The following is a 20,434-nucleotide window of genomic DNA, read 5'->3' on the forward strand; positions in this document are numbered from 1 at the left end:
AGATGAACCTTGAAAATATGCTAAGTGAAAAAAAGGCAGTCACAAAACGCCACATATTATATGATTTATTTTCTATGAATTGTTCAGAATAGGCAAATCTATAGAGACGCAAAATAGATTAGTCTTTGCCTGGGTAGTGGGAGTGGTGAGATATAACTACCCAGTACTCTGAAAGATGGATTTAACCACGGTTGTGGTCAAATGATGCTTAAATAGTCTGTATATGCTGTATTAATACGGATACAGAAATTCGTTGAAATGGTTCATCTTTTTTACATCAAATTGCATAAAGAAAATGGTGCATGCCGAAATACACCAAGCAACTACTAACAGAACTAAAGGGAGAAATTGACCAAAACACAATTATACTAGGGGACTTAAATACATCATTGACAGCTATGGATAGATCATCCAAACAGAAAATAAATAACGAAATAGTAGCCCTAAATGACACATTAGATGAAATGGACATAATTGACATTTATAGAGCACTTCATCCTAAAACATCAGACTATACATTCTTTTCTGGTGTACACGGAACATTCTCAAGGATAGACCATATATTGGGACATAAAATCAGTCTCAACAAATTTAAGAAGATTGAAATCATACCATGCATATTCTCTGATCACAAGGCTTTGAAATTGGATATCAACTGTAAAAAGAAAGCGGGAAAAAACACAAATACATGGAGATTAAACAACATACTTTTAAAGAAGGACTGGGTCAAAGAAGAAATTAGAGGAGAGATCAAAAGATACATAGAAACAAATGACAATGAAAATACATCCTACCAAAATTTCTGGGATGCAGCGAAAGCAGTTTTAAGAGGGAAATTTATCTCATTACAGGCCTATCTCAAGAAACAAGAAAACTCCCAAATAAATAACCTCATGTTACACCTTAAAGAACTAGAAAAAGAAGAACAAGTAAAACCCAAGGTCAGCAGAAGAAAGGAAATAATAAAAATTAAAGCAGAAATAAATGAAATAGAGAACAAAAAGACAATAGAAAAAATTAATGTGACAAAGAGCTGGTTCTTTGAAAAGATTAACAAAATTGACAAATCCTTGGCTAGACTTACTAAGATAAAAAGAGAGAAGACACTGATTAACAAAATCAGAAACGTAAAAGGGGAAGTTATCACGGACACCACAGAAATACAAAGGATCATCCAAGAATACTATGAAGGACTATATGCCACCAAATTCAACAACCTAGAAGAAATGGACAAGTTCTTAGAAACATATAGCCTTCCAAGGCTGAACCATGAAGAACTGGAAAATCTAAACAGACCGATCACCAGTAACGAAATTGAATCAGTCATCCAAAACCTTCCCAAAAGCAAAAGTCCGGGACCAGATGGCTTCACTAGTGAATTCTACCAAACCTTCAAAGAGGATCTAATACCAATTCTGCACAAACTCTTCCAAAAAATTGAAGAAGAGACAGTACTCCCTAACTAATTTTATGAGGCCAACATTACCCTGATACCAAAACCTGGTAAGGACAGCACAAAAAAAGAAAACTACAGACCAATATCTCTGATGAATACCGATGCAAAAATCCTAAATAAAATTCTAGCAAATCGAATACAACAATGCATTAAAAAGATTATTCATCACGACCAAGTGGGGTTCATCCCCGGGGCACAAGGATGGTTCAACATACGAAAATCCATCAATGTGATACATCACATAAACAAAATAAAGGACAAAAATCATATGATTATATCAATTGATGCAGAAAAAGCATTTGACAAGATACAACATCCATTTATGATTAAAACACTTAATAAAATGGGTATAGAAGGAAAATACCTTAACATAATAAAGGCCATATATGACAAGCCCTCTGCTAATCTCATAATTAATGGAGAAAAGCTGAAGCCCTTTGCTCTACGTTCAGGAACACGACAGGGATGTCCCCTATCACCTCTGCTTTTCAACATAGTGTTGGAAGTCCTTGCCAGAGCAATCAGGCAAGAGAAAGAAATAAAAGGCATCCAAATTGGGAATGAAGAAGTTAAATTATCACTCTTTGCAGATGACATGATGCTATATATAGAAAACCCTAAAGACTCCACCAAAAAGCTATTAGAAACAATCAACGAATACAGTAAAGTTGCCGGCTACAAAATCAACGCACAAAAGTCCATTGCCTTCCTATATACTAACAATGAAATCTCAGAAAAAGAAATACAAAAAACAATTCCTTTTGCAATTGCAGCAAAAAGAATAAAATACCTAGGAATAAACTTAACCAAGGATGTGAAAGACCTATATGCTGAAAACTATAAGACATTTTTGAAAGAAATTGAAGAAGACACAAAGAAATGGAAAGACATTCCGTGCTCATGGATTGGAAGAATCAACATAGTTAAAATGGCCATATTACCCAAAGCAATATACAGATTCAATGCAATCCCCATCAAAATCCCAATGGCATATTTTAAAGAAATAGAACAAAAAAATCATCAGATTTGTTTGGAACCACAAAAGACCCCGAATAGCCAAAGCAATCTTAAGAAAAAAGAACTATAATGGAGGTATCACACTTCCTGACTTTGGCCTGTACTACAGGGCCACAATAATCAAAACAGCATGGTATTGGCAGAAAAACAGACACATAGACCAATGGAATAGAATTGAGAACCCAGAAATAAAACCACATAAATATGGACAGATAATTTTTGACAAAGAAGCTAAAAACATACAATGGAGCAAAGACAGCCTCTTCAATAAATGGTGCTGGGAGAATTGGATAGCCACGTGCAAAAGAATGAAACTGGACTGCTATTTGTCACCATGTACCAAAGTTAATTCAAAATGGATCAAAGACTTAAGCATAAGACCTGACACAATAAACTGCATAGAAGAAAACATAGGTACTAAACTTATGGACCTTGGGTTCAAAGAGCATTTTATGAACTTGACTCCAAAGGCAATGGAAGTAAAAGCTAAAATAAACGAATGGGACTATATGAAACTTAAAAGCTTCTGCACAGCAAAAGAAACCATTGACAAAATAAAGAGGCCACCAACTGAATGGGAGAAGATTTTTGCTAACAGTGCCTCCGATAAGGGGCTAGTATCCAGAATATACAAGGAACTCATGCAACTCAACAACAAAAAAACAAACAACCCAATTGAAAAATGGGCAGAGGACTTGAAGAGACATTTCTCCAAAGAGGACATACAAATGGCAAATAAACATATGAAAAAATGCTCAACATCACTAATCATCAGAGAAATGCAAATCAAAACCACAATGAGATATCACCTCACCCCAGTCAGAATGGCTATCATCAACAAGACAAATAGTAACAAATGTTGGAGAGGTTGTGGAGAAAAAGGAACCCTCATACACTGTTGGTGGGAATGCAGACTGGTGCAGCCGTTATGGAAGGCAGTGTGGAGGTTCCTCAAAGAATTACGAATAGAATTGCCGTATGACCCAGCAATCCCTCTCCTGGGTATCTACCCAAAAAATCTGAAAACATTTAGAGATAAAGACACGTGTGCTCCAATGTTCATTGCAGCTTTGTTTACAGTGGCCAAGACATGGAAACAACCAAAATGTCCTTCGATAGATGAATGGATAAAGAAGTTGTGGTACATATACACAATGGAATACTATTCGGCAGTGAGAAAAGATGATATAGGAACATTTGTGACAACATGGATGGATCTTGAGAGAGTAATGCTGAGCGAAACAAGTCAGACAGAAAAAGCAGAGAACCATGTGATTTCACTGATATGTGGTATATAAACCAAAAACAACAAAAGAACAAGACAAACAAATGAGAAACAGAAACTCATAGACACGGACAATAGTTTAGTGGTTGCCAGAGGGTAAGGGGGGTGGGGGGGGAGGTGAGGGTAAGGGGGATCGAATATATGGTGATGGAAGAACTGACTCTGGGTGATGAACATACAATGGGATTTATAGATGATGTAATACAGAATTGTACACCTGAAATCTATGTAATTTTACTAACAATTGTCACCCCAATAAATTTAATTTAAAAAAATAATAATTAAAAAATAAATAAATAAATGAAAATGGTGCATGGCCTATAAAAGATACTCAGATTGTCTACGTATCAATGATCATGCTACAAGTAGCAACAGAAAATAAACATTGTTCTTTTTCTAAGAATCATTTCCTTTGTTCTATTTTTTCATAGGTCTCAGATTTTTGTTCTATTGTATGTATCAATTTTTTTTATTTGCTTTTCATTTAGAAATGAATAGTTTTAATGGAAGTATTTAAATTAAATTTGCGTTTTTTCTGTGCGTCAGATTGTTACACTAATTTCATGTAAATGTTAACATTTTGTAATTGTTGCTTTTGAATTCTGCTTTCTAGGTATCTTCAAATATTCCAATAGTGTCAGGAAATCGACACATCACCATAGACCCTGAGAGTACAGTTCCGTATATTCTGTGCATAAGCTCTCGGAAACGTGGTGTATTCAGAGGTAACAAAACCATTAATAAAATCTTATTAACTACCCTACTAGGACAGATACATGAAAAGAAGAAATATAAATGTAATTTATATTTCCCCTTTCTAATAAATGACCCAGAAGGAAATTTAGTTTTCCATTTTAGTCATTAGCTTTCTAAATAATTAGAGCTTTGGGGCATACATTTTATGTCTAGTGCTATACTCTCTTGGCCATTTATTTGAATTTGTGGGGAAAATTCCTAGAAGTAGAAATATTTATTTAAGGGAATTTACATTTAAAATTGTGACAGATACTTTCAAATAGTTATACCAATATTTATCAACCAGACAGCATCCTATGGGAATGTCTGCTTACAGGACTGGGTATAATGAAAACATAAATGCACTTAATTGATACGTAAACAGATTACAATCTTTGGTATATGTCAGGTTTTCTTACTGTGTGTCTAATGAAGCATTCATTTATACAAATTATCTTGATGGTCCCTGAACGAATTGCTTTCTTGGGGATAAGAGTAAGGGTTATTCCTGCAAGCTTTTGAAGGTGGGGGGTGAAAAGTATAGAAGATAAATGGGGAAGGGCAAGAGGCTGTGCATCAAAAGAATACTTGTCATATTTGGCAGAGAATTAAATGCCCCATGGTAGTTGGATCTTGCTGAGGAAATTATTATAAGGTGAGTAAATGGATACAAGTTAGAAATATAGAAAGGATACACCTAGTAGCAATCTTGCATGTCCTGGAAATACAGTAATAGCCTCTCATTCTTTCTTGTTTCGATAAAGAATGTTTTAGGAAAGGTATATACCTAACATAGAAGATATAGAAAGCTGCTCAAAGAAGAAAGTGCAGAGATCGTACACTGCATGTCAATCCTATTAACAAGCGGAAGGGAAATTTCAGAATGGTAAACAATGATTCAATTAGTACCACTGTACTAGAATGTGCTGTGATGGAAGAGCCAACCTGCCCACCTCCACTCTCTGCTTCTACTGGGCTTGACCTCAAATATCACCACAGTCAAAGCTGTTAGCATCTTCTGAAATCTTCCCATCACTTTTCAGACCTTTGGCTTTAGAAAGCCCATTAATAATTCTCCGTGTGACAGGTAGATTTTGAGCTATGGTGAGCCTATTCCCAGCATTTCAATAAAGTACCATATTTTGCCATTTTCTGTGTAATTCAGAAAATTTAAACTGATTTTAAGAAATGTAAATTTCAGTTTTCATTTTAATCATCAAATGATAGTCCCAATGCTGAATTTTTTTTTAGTTTTAGAATTCTAACTTTTTGTTAAAGACAGCAAGTCATGCAGAATTGCCATTATTATTTTTGATAAACATAATAAGACTCAGTTTCCTGTTCTATGAAAGGCAGTGAGTTCTGCTATGTATGAGAAGGAGCATAAGAGGAACCTCAAACTGTAGAACATGGTTGAATTAAGAATGTTTATGACTCCCTTAAACAAAACAGACGCTCTTGTCCATGAATCAGACTCTTAAAAGTTATGGAAATAGAGCTAAGGAGAATTAAATAGTCAGATTTAATACATCTTTCCTTTGTATAGTCATTGTTTTTGTTGGAGACTATAAGTTTTTAGTAAATATTTTCACTAGTGAGATACTCTGTTAACATATTGGTTTGAGGGACTTTAGGAAGAATTTGGGGAAGGTAAAGGCAACTCGGTACATTGTTAAGTGAGGCTGAATTTGTATATGTTGCTGGCTATACAAGAGGTTTTGCAGGCTTCAGAATTTTGAAAAATATTTGCAAGACATGATCATGATCGTTCTCAGCGTGATTCCTTAGAGTTGAATTAAGGTTGCCATTCTGATGTGGAGAAACTGAGCCTATAAAGAAGGCTAATCCCATTTTTATTGATGTTACTATTGGAAGGTGGCTACAATATTTTAAGTAGTTAAATATAATTGCTTCTGAATAGCTGTTAATCTGATACAATATAAAGAAAACTAGACTATAAAATTTTCACATATATATATGAGAATGTTAACTATTTGTGTGTGTAAAGAAGTATATCTCTGTATATGTGTGTGTGTATTAATGGTCTTTAAAAAAAATTGTGCTCATTTTCATTTCTGTTTTTAATTATATAACAGTTATTCACAAAAAGCTTATAATTTGGGAAGCCTTGATAAGCATAGTAGTTACGACCAAAATTGCCATTCAACCAATTATGTTTGTTAAAGTATTGTAACAGATGCTTTTCCTTATATGTTGGCAAATACTCAATGATTTGTGCTCCACTACAGTCTAACTGTTCCCATAGAGTTGAATTAATGGCTGTAGCCACCACAGCCCCTCCCCCCAAGCCCCTAGACTTTCCAACAATCCAGCAGCAAATAAAGGGTTAACACATAGCTCATCAGGGTACCTCAGGACTTTGATCAGGTGTTCTTTCTGATTAGTGAGAGCTGGAATATAGGTTTGTTAATTAGTTTGAATATTACCACTGGATACAAAGATAGATATGATATGGCTCCTAATCGTAGGGATTCATATCTGGTGGTAGACATATATATCCATAAATCATCTCAGTACAAAGTACACTCTGATGTACCAAGTTTAAACAGCACTGGGGAGCATGGTAGTGAGAAATATTAACCCTAACAGGTGGTGTTGGTGGTGGAGAAGGGTGCCTGAGAGAACCTAAGGAATAACGGCTTTGATCTGGACCTCAAAGGATGAGCTGGGATTTATCAGCCAGTATAATGGGGAAGGCATTCCGGCAGAGGAAACAAAGTTATTGTAAACACAGAGAAAGCACTTTCTATAAATAGAGGGCTGTGTCTGAGTGTGTGTGTGGTAGTGAATGTATAAGAACATACAGTTAGAAATATAGGCAGACTTTGTTGGGCAGAGTTTTCTTTCACTTCTTATTGCAGTGGGAGCCATTGAGGATTTCTGAGGGGGCAACAATTGACTTGAGATTTAGAAAGAGAAATCTGGAGGTAAGAGATAAGACAGGAGGGGCAAGAGAGGGCAGTTAAACCCAAGAGATCATGTAGGAGCCTTTAGCAATATTCTGGTTGATGAGTTCTTAATATTATTTGTGCCTCTTTTCCCCAACGCAAAACCTGAGAAGAGTTTAATTGCAAATAGTGTATCTGAGACATGATGAAAGGATTCATTCTGAGAGAATGGGGAAGTACAGCAGGTCCTTGAATAATGTTTTGTTATAATGTTGATGAGGTACTGTAAGAACTTAACTCTTCTTTATATCAGTTAGGCTGTGGTAAAATTGGTTTCATTATACGTATTTCGCTTCAAGTCTCAGAACCTACTGACAACGTTAAATGAGGACTTACTGTAAGAGGCTGAAGGGAGAAAGTCAAAAAAATGAAAGCTACTTACCAGATTACTGCTAAGACCTGGGTAACCTCACTGGGTAGCTTCTCAGAGAATAGTCACACAGAAAGGCAAGGAAGTGGGGTATTTATCCACTAACTCCTTCCCATCATTGATTAAAGTTTGTTCTTAGGTCCGAAGAGTCTCCTGGAAAAGTCAGACGACACCATTGGTGTGTATAGGACTCTGCAGAGGGGATTTTAGTGGGGCACTAAGATCATATCCTAAAGTGGGTAGCACAGCATATTGATTGGTAGATAGAAATGTTGAGAAATGGATAAATTTGGAATTTTCACATTAAGTGGCAGTGCGTTACATTCGGGTTTCAAGTGTGCCTGTGTGGAAGTTTGATTTGACTGCCTATTTGGTCATGGAACAAAAAGTTACGATTGATCATTCTTACATGAGATTAAGGGCAGACCAAACTAAGCTAGTCATAGTGGGTTAAAAAACAGAGGGGCAGTTTCAAGAGAAATAAAAAGGGAAAATGATGCTCTAACAGCTTTGCTTTCCAGGAAATCCAATGCCGAGGTGGGAGATTAGCATACCGGACATGTATTAGGGAATGTGTTGTGATCAACACTTGTAGAAGGAAACGTAAGCCAGTATGTTGACCACCGGGAGAAGCTGAGCTTCTTGACAGGCCCAGTGAAGGGTTCAGTCAACTCACTAGGCTTCTGAAGCTAAGATGGCCCGTCAGACTTGTCCCAAATTCGGAAGAGAGGACCGGGCCTTTCTACTGCTGTGTTCAGTCATTGAAAGTGGGCTACATGTGGAAGGAGGTTTGACCTTGCGTGAGGCTTTTTTTTTTTTTAAGCAAGGCAGTGCCTAAAGAGAGCTGACCTGATGGTCATCTTCTATCTAGCATCATTCCCAGTAGCTACAGAAATAAGTCCCTCATTCCTGAAAATGGATGATATGGTCCACCACAGCTGCATTTGATAAAGTTGGACATGGAGAGATAAGGGAGAGAAGAGAGTCAAATGTACTTTTGATACTAAGCAACTCTAAGACAGGTGATACCATTAAATGTGAGAGAGAAGCAAGTAGTAGTATAGATTTACTGGTTAGGGAAGGAAAGCCCAGTTCTTCCTTGATTTCAAAATTATCTTTTTATGTCAATGAATTTCAGAAAAGTGGAAAAATATTGACTCAATCAACCTGGATACAAAAATAGGGAGCCTTAAGGGAAAACAGACAGACAGACAAACAAAAATACCATGAAGGCATGCCAGAAATAATGTGTTAATGACTGAATGCATTAAAACATGATGACTTAATTCTCTCCTTAATAACCAGAAAATGACTTATCTGTTCTGGATAAATGTTAGAATGCAAAAACCTAATATTCTTGTCCATCATTACAGGATTAGTGTATAACAAATGATAGAACTACAGTAATGGCCGGTTGCTTATTTGTGGTAGTGAAATATGCAACTAAGTTTCCATTTGTCTCAGGTAGAAGCTTTATTTTTTGCACAAGACAAATATTTAGGTGAAGTTGCTTAGGCCTCAGTGTTTTACATATACTTTGATAACAATAGTCCTTAAATTAATTTTGATTATAGTATAATATGCACCGCAGATGCGATTTAGAGATGGTATAATCATGCATTATATATCATTTTTTTCTAATAATTTACTCCAGTTGCTCTCTAGTAATCTACAGAGAGCACCTATGTCTCTGGTATAACTGTTCTGAGTTCCTGATGAGGATGTCACACTAATCAGCTCAGCACCCTCCAGCTCGTGAATATCAGGATCATACTATAACTTTTAAAAGCACATTTTAGTAACAACAAACAGGTGACTGTCTATACTTGTAGGGATACCTTTAGAGTCCCTTTTCTATGTCTAGAATTACAAAGCTAAATAACTTGGGTTTGGTGGTACAAAAACATAATGTGAAATCTGGGCCCCAAATCATGCAAGTGTGGGTTCTTTAGCCAACGATTTTCTTCTCTGATTCCCAATTATGACCCCAAAAGTGAAGACTCCAGGACAGCACAGAGTAACTCATATTCCAGAACAAATGTCATCTCCAGTGAGGACTCACTGGGGTGGATTTCTGCTTTCTCAGTTTGTATGTGTGTTTAACTTCAAATTTTCAGTTGGGAAAGGATTCTCTGAACATCGCTTCCAACATATTGTAGAAATGGTAATCTCTAAGTATTTTTAAATGTGTTTTCTTTCATTGTTAACTAGTGAAGTTGATTTTTTTTAACATAAGTATGGGTCCTCATAATTATCTCTTGTGAACTTCTACTTGTGAGCAACAAATATACTTTCATCTCTAAGGAAACCATCTTTAGAAATTATTACAATCATTAATGTCATTTATTTGTGACCTCCCTCAAAAAAGTGGGGGAAGAGGAAGGGGAAAGTCAGGTAGTTGAATATCTTACCTTTGTCCATAGAGTTGATGGAAGTATAACAGGGAAAACCAATAGCAAGAATCTTTTATTGAATTATATATGAGTCATTTAAATGTATGAACTAATATCAGACTGAAATAATTTAATACGTTGATCGTGGCCTGGTGGATAAAATGATGTCCAAACATTATACACCCGAATATTTTTACACCTAAAACTAATGTTATAAGTCGATTATATTGCATTAAATTTTTTTTAATTTTAAAGGAAAATTTCCATATAGCATTTACTTAGAGTGTCAAGTCTTTAGATACTACAGAACACTACGTGGACATAGTCCATCCAATGCAGTCACCAAGGTGCTTTAACTGTTTAGTCCACATTAGAAAACTAAATATTGAGAACCCATATTTAAGGTGGTTTCCAATCATATTGGTAAATTTTGTCTCTACTCTGAACATTCATGATGGTCTGAAACTCTCTTATTATTCATGACTTGATAAGCTGGTAGCTCCAGTAAATCGGTAGCAATGATTAATTTTGACATAGCCAACAATTACCTTGTATTTTTTCAATAGCAGCCAAAAATGCTTTTCACTAGCTGAAAAGTGATTGTATTAATTCAGTTCAACACAACTGTGAATTATAGCTCGAATTCATTTCTGCACATTTGCAATTTGGAAGTTCATACACTGGGATGAGATCTCTTATGACATTGGCACAAGAAAGCCTTGTCTAAACAATTGCAATCAAGCTTTTAGGCAGCTTTTCTAAAGACATTTTAAAATTTCTTTTTGATCAACTTCTGCTTAATGTCAGAACAGAATGTTTAACGTGTGCACAATAAAGTTTTTACGTTAGGCCTATGTTTAAACAAGATAGAAATAGTTTTTATACTTGACATCCTGCTACTCTTCTGAAATGATAAATTATCCAGAGAGAAATGTATTACCGGGTGTCATCTTTGAAATACAAATTCAGTTCAGAATTTTATTTCAAATATTGGCTATGATGAGAAACATTCCCTGTCATGTGTGTTTTCAAAATGTAAATCTGAGCAAAAGTCGTGTGATTTAAATTTGCATTTTTCATTTAAAGCTTGGGCAGTATATTCACACTAACTACCATATTGCAATGGCAAAACTGTACATATTTTACTTTGCTCTTTTCTATTTTATTGTTATTATGTTACATACATTCAGAAGTCAAACATGACTTCAACCTTTATTTATATCATTGGGTTGTGCAACCTTGGTAATATAATTAACCTCAGCGAATGTCAGATTTCTTACATATAAAATATAGATAATATTTAACCTTTCAAGGTGATTATGGACATTAAATGGGAATATATGAAAAGTGCTCATTTAATAGGCGCTCAGTTAATGTTTATCACTCTTAGTTAATGTACTAACTCCCATTTTTAAAAATTCCCTAACAATATATAGATAGGTGGGGGGATTTGGTGCTTCTTTTGTCCCCACTCTGCCCTGGTTTGTCTCAGTGAAAATGCCAGGGAGGGTGCTATCAAAACCTTGGCTGAAGTTGAATTTTTGGATCTTGCTGGCTTAGTCCCACCACCATGGTGGATTGCCCCATAGTTGTAGAAGCATAAAAACTAGTTATTGTAGGGCTTGAAGAAAAATCTAATGTAGTTGGAGCAGTCAGTTTTCAACTTCCAGGTTTTTACTCTACATACTTATGTAATATCTTGAGTCCATTTTCTAAGATGTTGGAAGGTTTTATTTAAATATCTTGAGCCTTTTACAATGAAAAAGGATGTGTGTTGCATTTTTGTGCAATAACAGAAGTATTACAACATAATTTTAAAAATTAAATTCATATCCACATTAAAAAAACACACAATCAGATGCCACTGGTCTTTCAAAATAAGTGTTGGTTGCTACAAAGCATTTTCATTCTCTTTTAGATGAAAGAAATGGTTTGCAAAAGCAGGGCCTTAAGGTTCTGTGGAGAAAATAAATTGGTTTTGCTTGGCTCCTCTCGTGCTTCTCTGGGCTTTTCTCTTTGCTTTTCCCATCTCTGCTTTCCCACGCAGCCTATGCTCAGATATTTCACGACAGCTTTGCCATCTGCATGGTGTCACCCTTGAGGGTTTATGAGCACTAGAACTTTTCTTCCTGCCCTTGACCCCCAAATCAAAATAAGTATTAATTCTGTTCTCAAGTCACACTCAGATAATTGGCTAGAGATAAATTCATTAATATTAATAGATCAATGAGGGATGACGTATACTGCATTTTCTGCTTTAGTACAAGATAATCTGTCCTTTGATTGTCAGGCCAGCATTGGCCTCCAGACCAGCCCTGGCGTACAGTAGTAGGCGTCTAGTCAGTATTGAATGGAGGAAGCAATACATTTCAAAAATAAAATTGTTTCTAAAATATTGTTTGAATTACTTAGTAGTATAATAACAGGAGTGCAGTAAAATATGAGAACAAGAAAGATTTACAAACTTGGAGGAAAGCATAAATTTGAAAACTGCATATACTCTGTTAAGCTGAAGGAAAACACTCTTGCAATTCAAGTGTTTGCCATGAGACCCACATTTAATTGGTACAACACTCACTTAAGTTCAGGTTGCTTTTGGAAGAAGTCTGTAGTAGACAGAATCCACCATGATATTCTGGTTAAAATCTTTATATCTGAATTTCTTAAAAAAAGATTTTATTGGGGAAGGGGAACAGGACTTTATTGGGGAACAGTGTGTACTTCCAGGATTTTTTCCAAGTTAAATTGTTGTCCTTTCAATCGTAGTTGTGGCCGGTGCAGTTCAGCTCCAGGTCCAGTTGTCCTTGTTAGTTGCAGGGGGCACAGCCCACCATCCTTTGTGGGAGTCGAGGAGTCGAACAGGCAACCTTGTGGTTGAGAGTCCACTGGCCCATGTGGGAATCAAACCGGCAGCCTTCGGCATTAGGAGCATGGAGCTCCAACCGCCTGAGCCATCGGGCCGGCCCTTTATATCTGAATTTTGAACTACCAAGATAAGGATAGCATTGTTATTGAGAAGATGAGAAGATAAAACTAACTAACTAACTCTCTCTCTCTCTCTCTCTCTCTCTCTCTCTCTCTCTCTCTCTCTCCCTCTCTCTCTCTTCCTCTCTCTCTCTCTCTCTCTCTCTCTCTCTCTCTCTCTCCCCCTCCCTCCCTCCCTCCCTCCCTCCCTCCCTCCCTCTCCTCCCACCCCCTTTTACCAGTCAAAAGAATTTGTGTATTTTATTTACAGTAAAATGAAAACATAGTTTAGCAGGTCATTGGCTTTTCTCATGTAAGACTTTTACTTAAGAATCTCAGCTATAGGTGTTATTATAAATAATTTATTGTTATGAATGTATTTTTTGTCATGTATAGTCTAGATGCCCTTTAAATAGCTGTTTTATTACTGTGCCCCAGAGCAGGTGAGCCTGCCCACACCGGCCCCTCAGTGATCTCTCTCCCCAATGCAGGTCACTCAGTTGGTGTGGGGATTCTGGGATTATCACATCTCTGTCTCTCCTACCTTTCTCTCTTGTTTGCTGTGCAGAAGCTGTTCAGTCAGCCCACAGTTTTTCTTCAGGAGGAACTGTTCTATGTGTATGTGTATATTCAGTGTTTCCATGGAAGAGGTGAGTTCAGGGTCTTCCTATGTCGCCATCTTGGACTTGCCTCCTGGTAGTTGAATTTATAATATTTAAAGAAACTGCCAGTTTCTCAAAGAGCTTGTTCCATTTTCCATTTCCACTAGCAGTGTATGAAAGTTCCAGTTTCTCTACTTTCTTGACTATACTTAGTAGGGCTAGTCATTTCAATTTTATCCATTTTAATTCTTGTGCAGTGCCATTACAGTGTGGTTTTAATCTGCATTTCTGTAATCAATAATAATGCTGAGTATCTTTTCTTGTGCTTGTTTGTCATCTATGTCTTCTTTATTGAAATGCTTTTTCAAATTTTTGCCTATTTGTTTTCTTATTGTTGAATTTTGAGAGTTTTTTTTTTAATATATTGTGGATACAAGTTCTTTATCAGATGCGTGCTTTAAAATTTTTTCTCCCAATTTGTGGTTTTCTTTTTACTCTTCTTAACAGTGTCTGTTGAATAGCAGAGTTTTTGTTTTTTCTAGCTTTACTGAGGTATAATTGACAAGTAAAAATTGTATTTATGTAAGATGCACAATGTGATGATTTGATATACATATACATTTTAAATTATAGAAGTTTTAATTTTAATGAAATTCAATTTGTCCCTTTTCTATGTGGATCAGGAAGAAGCAGGTGGTTTTAATGGCAATCTAGACTATCACACTACTTTAACATTTTGCCACTAGTAATGAAAGTATAAGTTCTCGCTAAAGCTGAAACATAATCAACTATCCTCTATAATAGAAATCTGACCCTGTAGATTTTACTAATCTTACCCTACTTTCTTAGTGTCTTCTGTTATACTCATGTCATAATTATGTTACAGAAAGAACAAAATATAATACAAATATAATACAAAAAAAATGGAGCCTCTAAGACTACAGTTGGGTGCTAAATTACTACAGTTGACTCTTGAATAACATGGGTTTGAATTGCCTGGGTCTACTTATAAGCTTTTTTGTTTTCAGTAAATATTCTGTTGGCCCTCCTTGTCTCCATGTTTCATATCTGCAAGATTCAACCAACTACAGATTGAAAACAGTGTATTTGATTCTCGGTTGGAAGTCTGCGGATGCAGAGAAATGACTTAAATTATACGCAGGTTTATGCCTGTGTGAGGGATCAGCATCCCCAGCCCCCTCCTGGTTTAAGGATCAATTGTATACGTTTTATAAAGATTAAGAGCTTAAAATGAGTGGGAGACAAACTGTATTATACACAGAATAAAGACAGATGTGGCCACAGCAGTGGGTTGCTTTATCTCTGTTCTTTATCATCCACATAATTTTGTTTTTCCACCTTGCCTTTTGGTTCCTAATGAAGAGGAAATAAAACAAAAGAAAGTAAGTTAGAAATAAGGTTAAAATAAACAAATAAAAAGATAGAAGTAGGAAGAGGCTTAGCGGAAGATTCCTTAGCCTTTCATCTTTAGTCTTGCTACTCAGATTTTAGAAGTATGATAGAGAAACAAAACAATTAAAATTAATTTGATCATGTGTAATATAATGCGCATAGAGCAAATTTTTATGAAAAAGCTTTTTGATGGAATTAATATGCCTCCAAAAAATTCACAAGTTGACAATAGCCCAGTCCTAGAAAGATATTCCTTAAGAGTGTTCCTCATTAGCGATAGGGAGTGGTGAAGCATGAAGCCAGTGGAAGGAGCAGAGTGGGTGTGAGGGGACCAAGTGTAAAGAGGTCAAAACTTTGCCAGATTTAACTGTTGCCATGGAAACTTGTTTTTGGAGGTTTTCTAAGGCATGAAATGGTTTAAGTGATCAATGATCATTATCTGAGATCTGTTGCTTTAGGTCAAAATAAATGTTTTGGAAATGTGTGAATGATTTTGCTATTTTTCCAATCAAAATCCTATTTATTCTGTAGTATATTTGGTGATATTCAAACATGACTTCACATGCCATTTCCCATATTCTGTGCCAGGGAAATATGTATGCCTTTGTCACTTACTAGCAGTGTGACCTGGAGTAAGTTGCCCAACCTTCTCTATGGCCCAGGTTGCTCGGCTTTCAAATAAGTCTAATGACTAATTAACTCGTATGTTTATTAAAAAGGTTAAATAGACACTGAATTGGAAAATTTTAGCATATACCTAACACAGAGTAAGCATTCAATAAGTGGTTTTTCATCCTTTTCCAAAAGAAAACCATTAATATAAAATCACATTGCTCTCAGTCTTTAAACGTGAGTCTGATACTTACATTTACAAGATAATATGAAACTAGAGAAAAACAATTCCTAATTTTATAAAAGGACTTATATACTGAGAAATGTTTTTTATTGAATGTTAAAACAAGGATTTTGAAAAATCAACCCCTTAGTGTATTTAGCAGAGAAAAAACTCCATTTGTCAAAATAAAAGCTTATGCTATTGAAAATATAATAGCTATAATTACTAGTCCTATTCGATGTTTTTGTAACACTCTCTTCAGACAAACTGAAAATCTTTATTAAATCAATGATGCTGCATCTTAGAGAGTTGCTTTTGCTCACCACTACTATTTCTGTTAATACCTATACTTTTCCAACTCTGATAAACCCAAGCACCAACCTTCAAGCTTTTATTTACTTTGTTCCCTTTTGGACTGGTTGGGCCCAGCCAGAATAGAGGAATTTAGGGAACAAACTAATCACATGTACATATACCGTGTTTCCCCGAAAATAAGACCTAGCCAGATAATCAGCTCTAATGTGTCTTTTGGAGCAAAAATTAATATAAGACCTGGTCTTTTTTTACTATAATATAAGACCTGTTATAACGTAATATAATGTAATGTAATACAATATAATATAATATGAGATCTTATATTAATTTTTGCTCTAAAGACGCATTAGAGTTGATTGTCCGGCTATGTCTTATTTTCAGGGAAACACGGTACTATGGAAAAAATTACCATATTTTGAAACATTCTTTTTATAATCACTATTTACTGCATTTGGTTTGAAGGTTCATTGCTGACAGTCAGGTTGCCGAGTCTAATGTTCTTTCAATAAGTTTATAAGAATTTGACTGTTGGTCTCCTACTGTAGCTAATTAATAACAAAAATAAATATGCAAGTTAGAAATGCAATTGTTTAGAAATAAAATTAAAATTACATTGCCAAGGAAAAGGTTTTTCACTGGAAAAAATTAAGTATAAATTAGTGGCGTAATTTTGACTAAGATCCATTGTTTAAAAGTGTTCTTTCAATTAAAATATAAGCTACTGAATTGACCTGTAATTGCTTCCATAGTCCTCTTCATCTATTTCCCTTTTTTTTTTTTTTTTTTTTGAGATAAATACTTAATTTCTCATTCCGGTGTATAATTTATGGTCTTGTTATAGTCATATAAAGCTTTTGAATTTTTTTCAAATGCTTGTCCAATTTCTCTTTGTTAAGGGATAATAAAAATGTAATAATGTTTAAATGGATATCTTGGAGGAAGAAAAAATATGCTGAGTAAATAAATGGACTGAAATGAGAAAGAATGGAGCATGTATACTTTCAATTTTGGGGAGTATTTCTTAGTATTTGAAATACTGATCAGGTTTCCTTATTATTCAGTGCACACATATTATTTACCATATGTAGGTTTATCCAAATAATGGCTTTATCTAACTGAATTGTTTTCTTAGTTTCATTTTCAAATTGTTCATTGCTAGTATATAGAAATTTAACTAATTGTGTGTGTTGATTTTGTATACTATATGTTTGCTGGATATATTTATTAGGTATAACATTTTTATTGTGGAATCATTAAGGTTTCTACATATAAGATCATATCATCTGCAAACAGAAATGATTTTACTTCTTCCTTTCCAGTTTTGATGCCTTTACTACTGTATCCTGCATAATTGCTTTGGCTAGAAATTCCAGTACTGTGTTGACTAGAAATGGCAAATTCAGGCATCCTTGTCTTGTACCAGTCCTAGAGAAAATAATTTTGTTTTTCATGACTGTGTATAATGTTAACTGTGGGTTTTTCATATGCGGCCATTATCATACTGAGCAACTTCTCTACTATCCCTATGGTGTTTTTATCATGAAAGGCTGTTGAATTTTGTCAAATACTTGTTATCCATCAATCAAGATGATCATGTGTTTTTTTTTTCCCTTCATTCTGTTAATATGGTATATTACATTGATTATTTTTTGTATGTTGAACCACTCTCCATTCATTCAGTTTTCTGAGAGCTGATACCGTTCTATTATTGGCCAAATTTTCTTAATTATTATAAGAAATCTGTTTGAAAATTATCATTTTAATGGAGATTTTGAAAAAATTTCTTTGACCTTTCCATTAAATTGTTCTGCACCTCCATCAGATTTAATTCTAATATTAGGACTTATAATTACGTTTGGCTTAATATTTATTTGTTTTAAGGTAGAGCTACTTTAATATCTGAAACTGACCTTTCATTTTAGGAAACTAATCCCTGGTTAATCTGACATTTTATACTTATGTGTTATAGGTAGAATTTCATTTTCCATTAAAAACACACAAGATGATGATGCTAAGAAAGACATAGATCAAGATCATGATCAAAATGAAGATGAAGATAAAGATCAAAATCAAGATATACTACCCTTCTATGGGAAATCAGGATCAGAACTATTCCAAATGCTTGATGAGGAAGACTCAGGTAAATTTATTATTATGGAAAGTTTCATGATCAGTTTTCATAAGCCCTCATTCACTTTTAAATTAATAGGTACTTTACATTCATAACACATATAGAAATGTGTGTTGTATGTATTTGTCAAAATTTTACTGTATTATTTCAGGATTAACTTTATATAGTTTACTTTCTGGATTTGTACTGCTATTAACACATTTTTTGCGGGAAACGAGTAAACTCGTCATAGGCGGGAAAATGCCTGCTTACAAAGTGTTAACATTAACAGATTATAATCCTTCAGCTCCAAGGCTGCCTACTCTTTCTTAAGTGAAAAACTTTACTTATATTTCTGTTATTAATCAAAAAGCAACAGTAAATTTCTGATAAATGTTAATGAGTGTATAATTTTTTTCTTTAAATATGCTTTGTATCAACATAAGTTACGATGGCAATGTTCCTTATACGTAAAAGAAAGCAAATGCTATATTTACTGTATTATAAAACTTCCCTATATTATAAAACTTCATTTGAATGTTATTAAACATATCGTTTTAGTAGACATTCAAACGAAAATGAGATGATGGAGCATGGGTATAAACAAGGCAGATTTCCTGCATAAGAGGGGATTGAGTTTTCTTATGGTTTACTAGTAAGGGCATAAGAGAAGAGTGAGTCTCTAGGAGCAAAGTTGTGGAGACAAGCGTATACCCAAGAAGAAGTCTTTATTAAATGAGTTTGTATTTAGTCAGGATACTTCAAAGAAACAGATCCCACCATCATATTATAATGTAATGTAATGTAAAGTAGTTCTATTTTTAAGTTTTTGAGGATCCTCCATACTGTTTTCCATAGTAGCTATATGATTTGCAATCCTACCAACAGTATACAAGGGTTCCCTCTTCCCCACTTCCATGCCACTATTTATCTCTTGTCTTTTTGATGACAGCCATTTAACAGGTGTGAGGTTATATCCCGTTGTGGTTTTAATTTGCATTTCCCTAAGGACTAGTGATGAAACTTAAATTTTAATAGTGAATATTATCCGAATGATAGAAATGTGTACACATATATACCGAGGGTGGCCAAAAAATGTATACACATTTTAGAAAGGAAAACTGTATTAAAATTTTAACACTCAATATATACTGATAACAAAAGATGAATACAAGTCACGTTTGACTTCTGCAATTACGAGAGGTGCTCAAAATGGTTACCATCAGCGTCCAGACACTTGTGATTACAGCGAACTACTGCTTGAGCAACGTTGACCAAAGTGTTAACATTTCTTAAAATGTGTATACATTTCTTGGCACCCCCTGGTCTTTGGATATATCAATTATATATAATTTGTGTACCCCAGTGTATTTATATATGTATATGTAGATCTATATATCTATGTCTTTATTGATATATTAAGTCTGGAATTTTATACAAAAAAAAATGATGTAGTGTATTCTTGGTCATGAGATGATGAATCATTTCCATTTTCTTTAAGTTTTGCAGGAATTTCTCAAGTTACTATAGTGAATGTTATTGAATTTATAATTAGAAAAAAGTTTTAATATGTTTAAGGCCTGTATTTAACCAATGCTTATTAATTATTTTTGTTTTTCTCTTCTTCAATAAAGCAACACTAATCCCGCTCTAACCAATGAATTCATATGCAGTATACATTTTTAGCACTGTAGGAATTAAGTCAACTACATCACAACATTTCTTTATGTAGTATTCACAACAATTACAAATAGTAGGTGTTATTGTCTTTATGACAGTTAATTTTATGTGTCAACTTGGCTCGGCCCTGGTGCCCAAATATTACGTCAAACATTCTGGGTGTTTCCGTGAAGGTGAATTGGGATGAGAATCATATTTAAATCTGTGGACTTTGCAAAAGCAGATTGCCTTCCATAATGTGGGTGGGTCCTATCCAATCCAGCTGAAGGTCATCATAGAACAAAGACTGC

At 34.8% G+C, this 20,434-nt stretch overlaps 1 protein-coding gene across 1 annotated transcript in view; it reads left to right on the plus strand.

The window, feature by feature from the left end:
* The window catches only part of CFAP47 (cilia and flagella associated protein 47), a 372,118-nt gene that overhangs the window by 261,680 nt on the left and 90,004 nt on the right, over positions 1-20,434 (plus strand). Inside the window, exons 49-50 of the mRNA XM_088794865.1 lie at positions 4,372-4,483; positions 18,324-18,494. Of these exons, the coding sequence (XP_088650991.1) occupies positions 4,372-4,483; positions 18,324-18,494 (283 nt within the window). The remainder of the gene's footprint in view (positions 1-4,371; positions 4,484-18,323; positions 18,495-20,434) is intronic.

Source organism: Rhinolophus sinicus, chromosome 18 (assembly GCF_057876585.1).
Source record: "Rhinolophus sinicus isolate RSI-liver-muscle chromosome 18, RSI-T2T, whole genome shotgun sequence".
Classification (NCBI taxonomy): domain Eukaryota; kingdom Metazoa; phylum Chordata; class Mammalia; order Chiroptera; family Rhinolophidae; genus Rhinolophus; species Rhinolophus sinicus.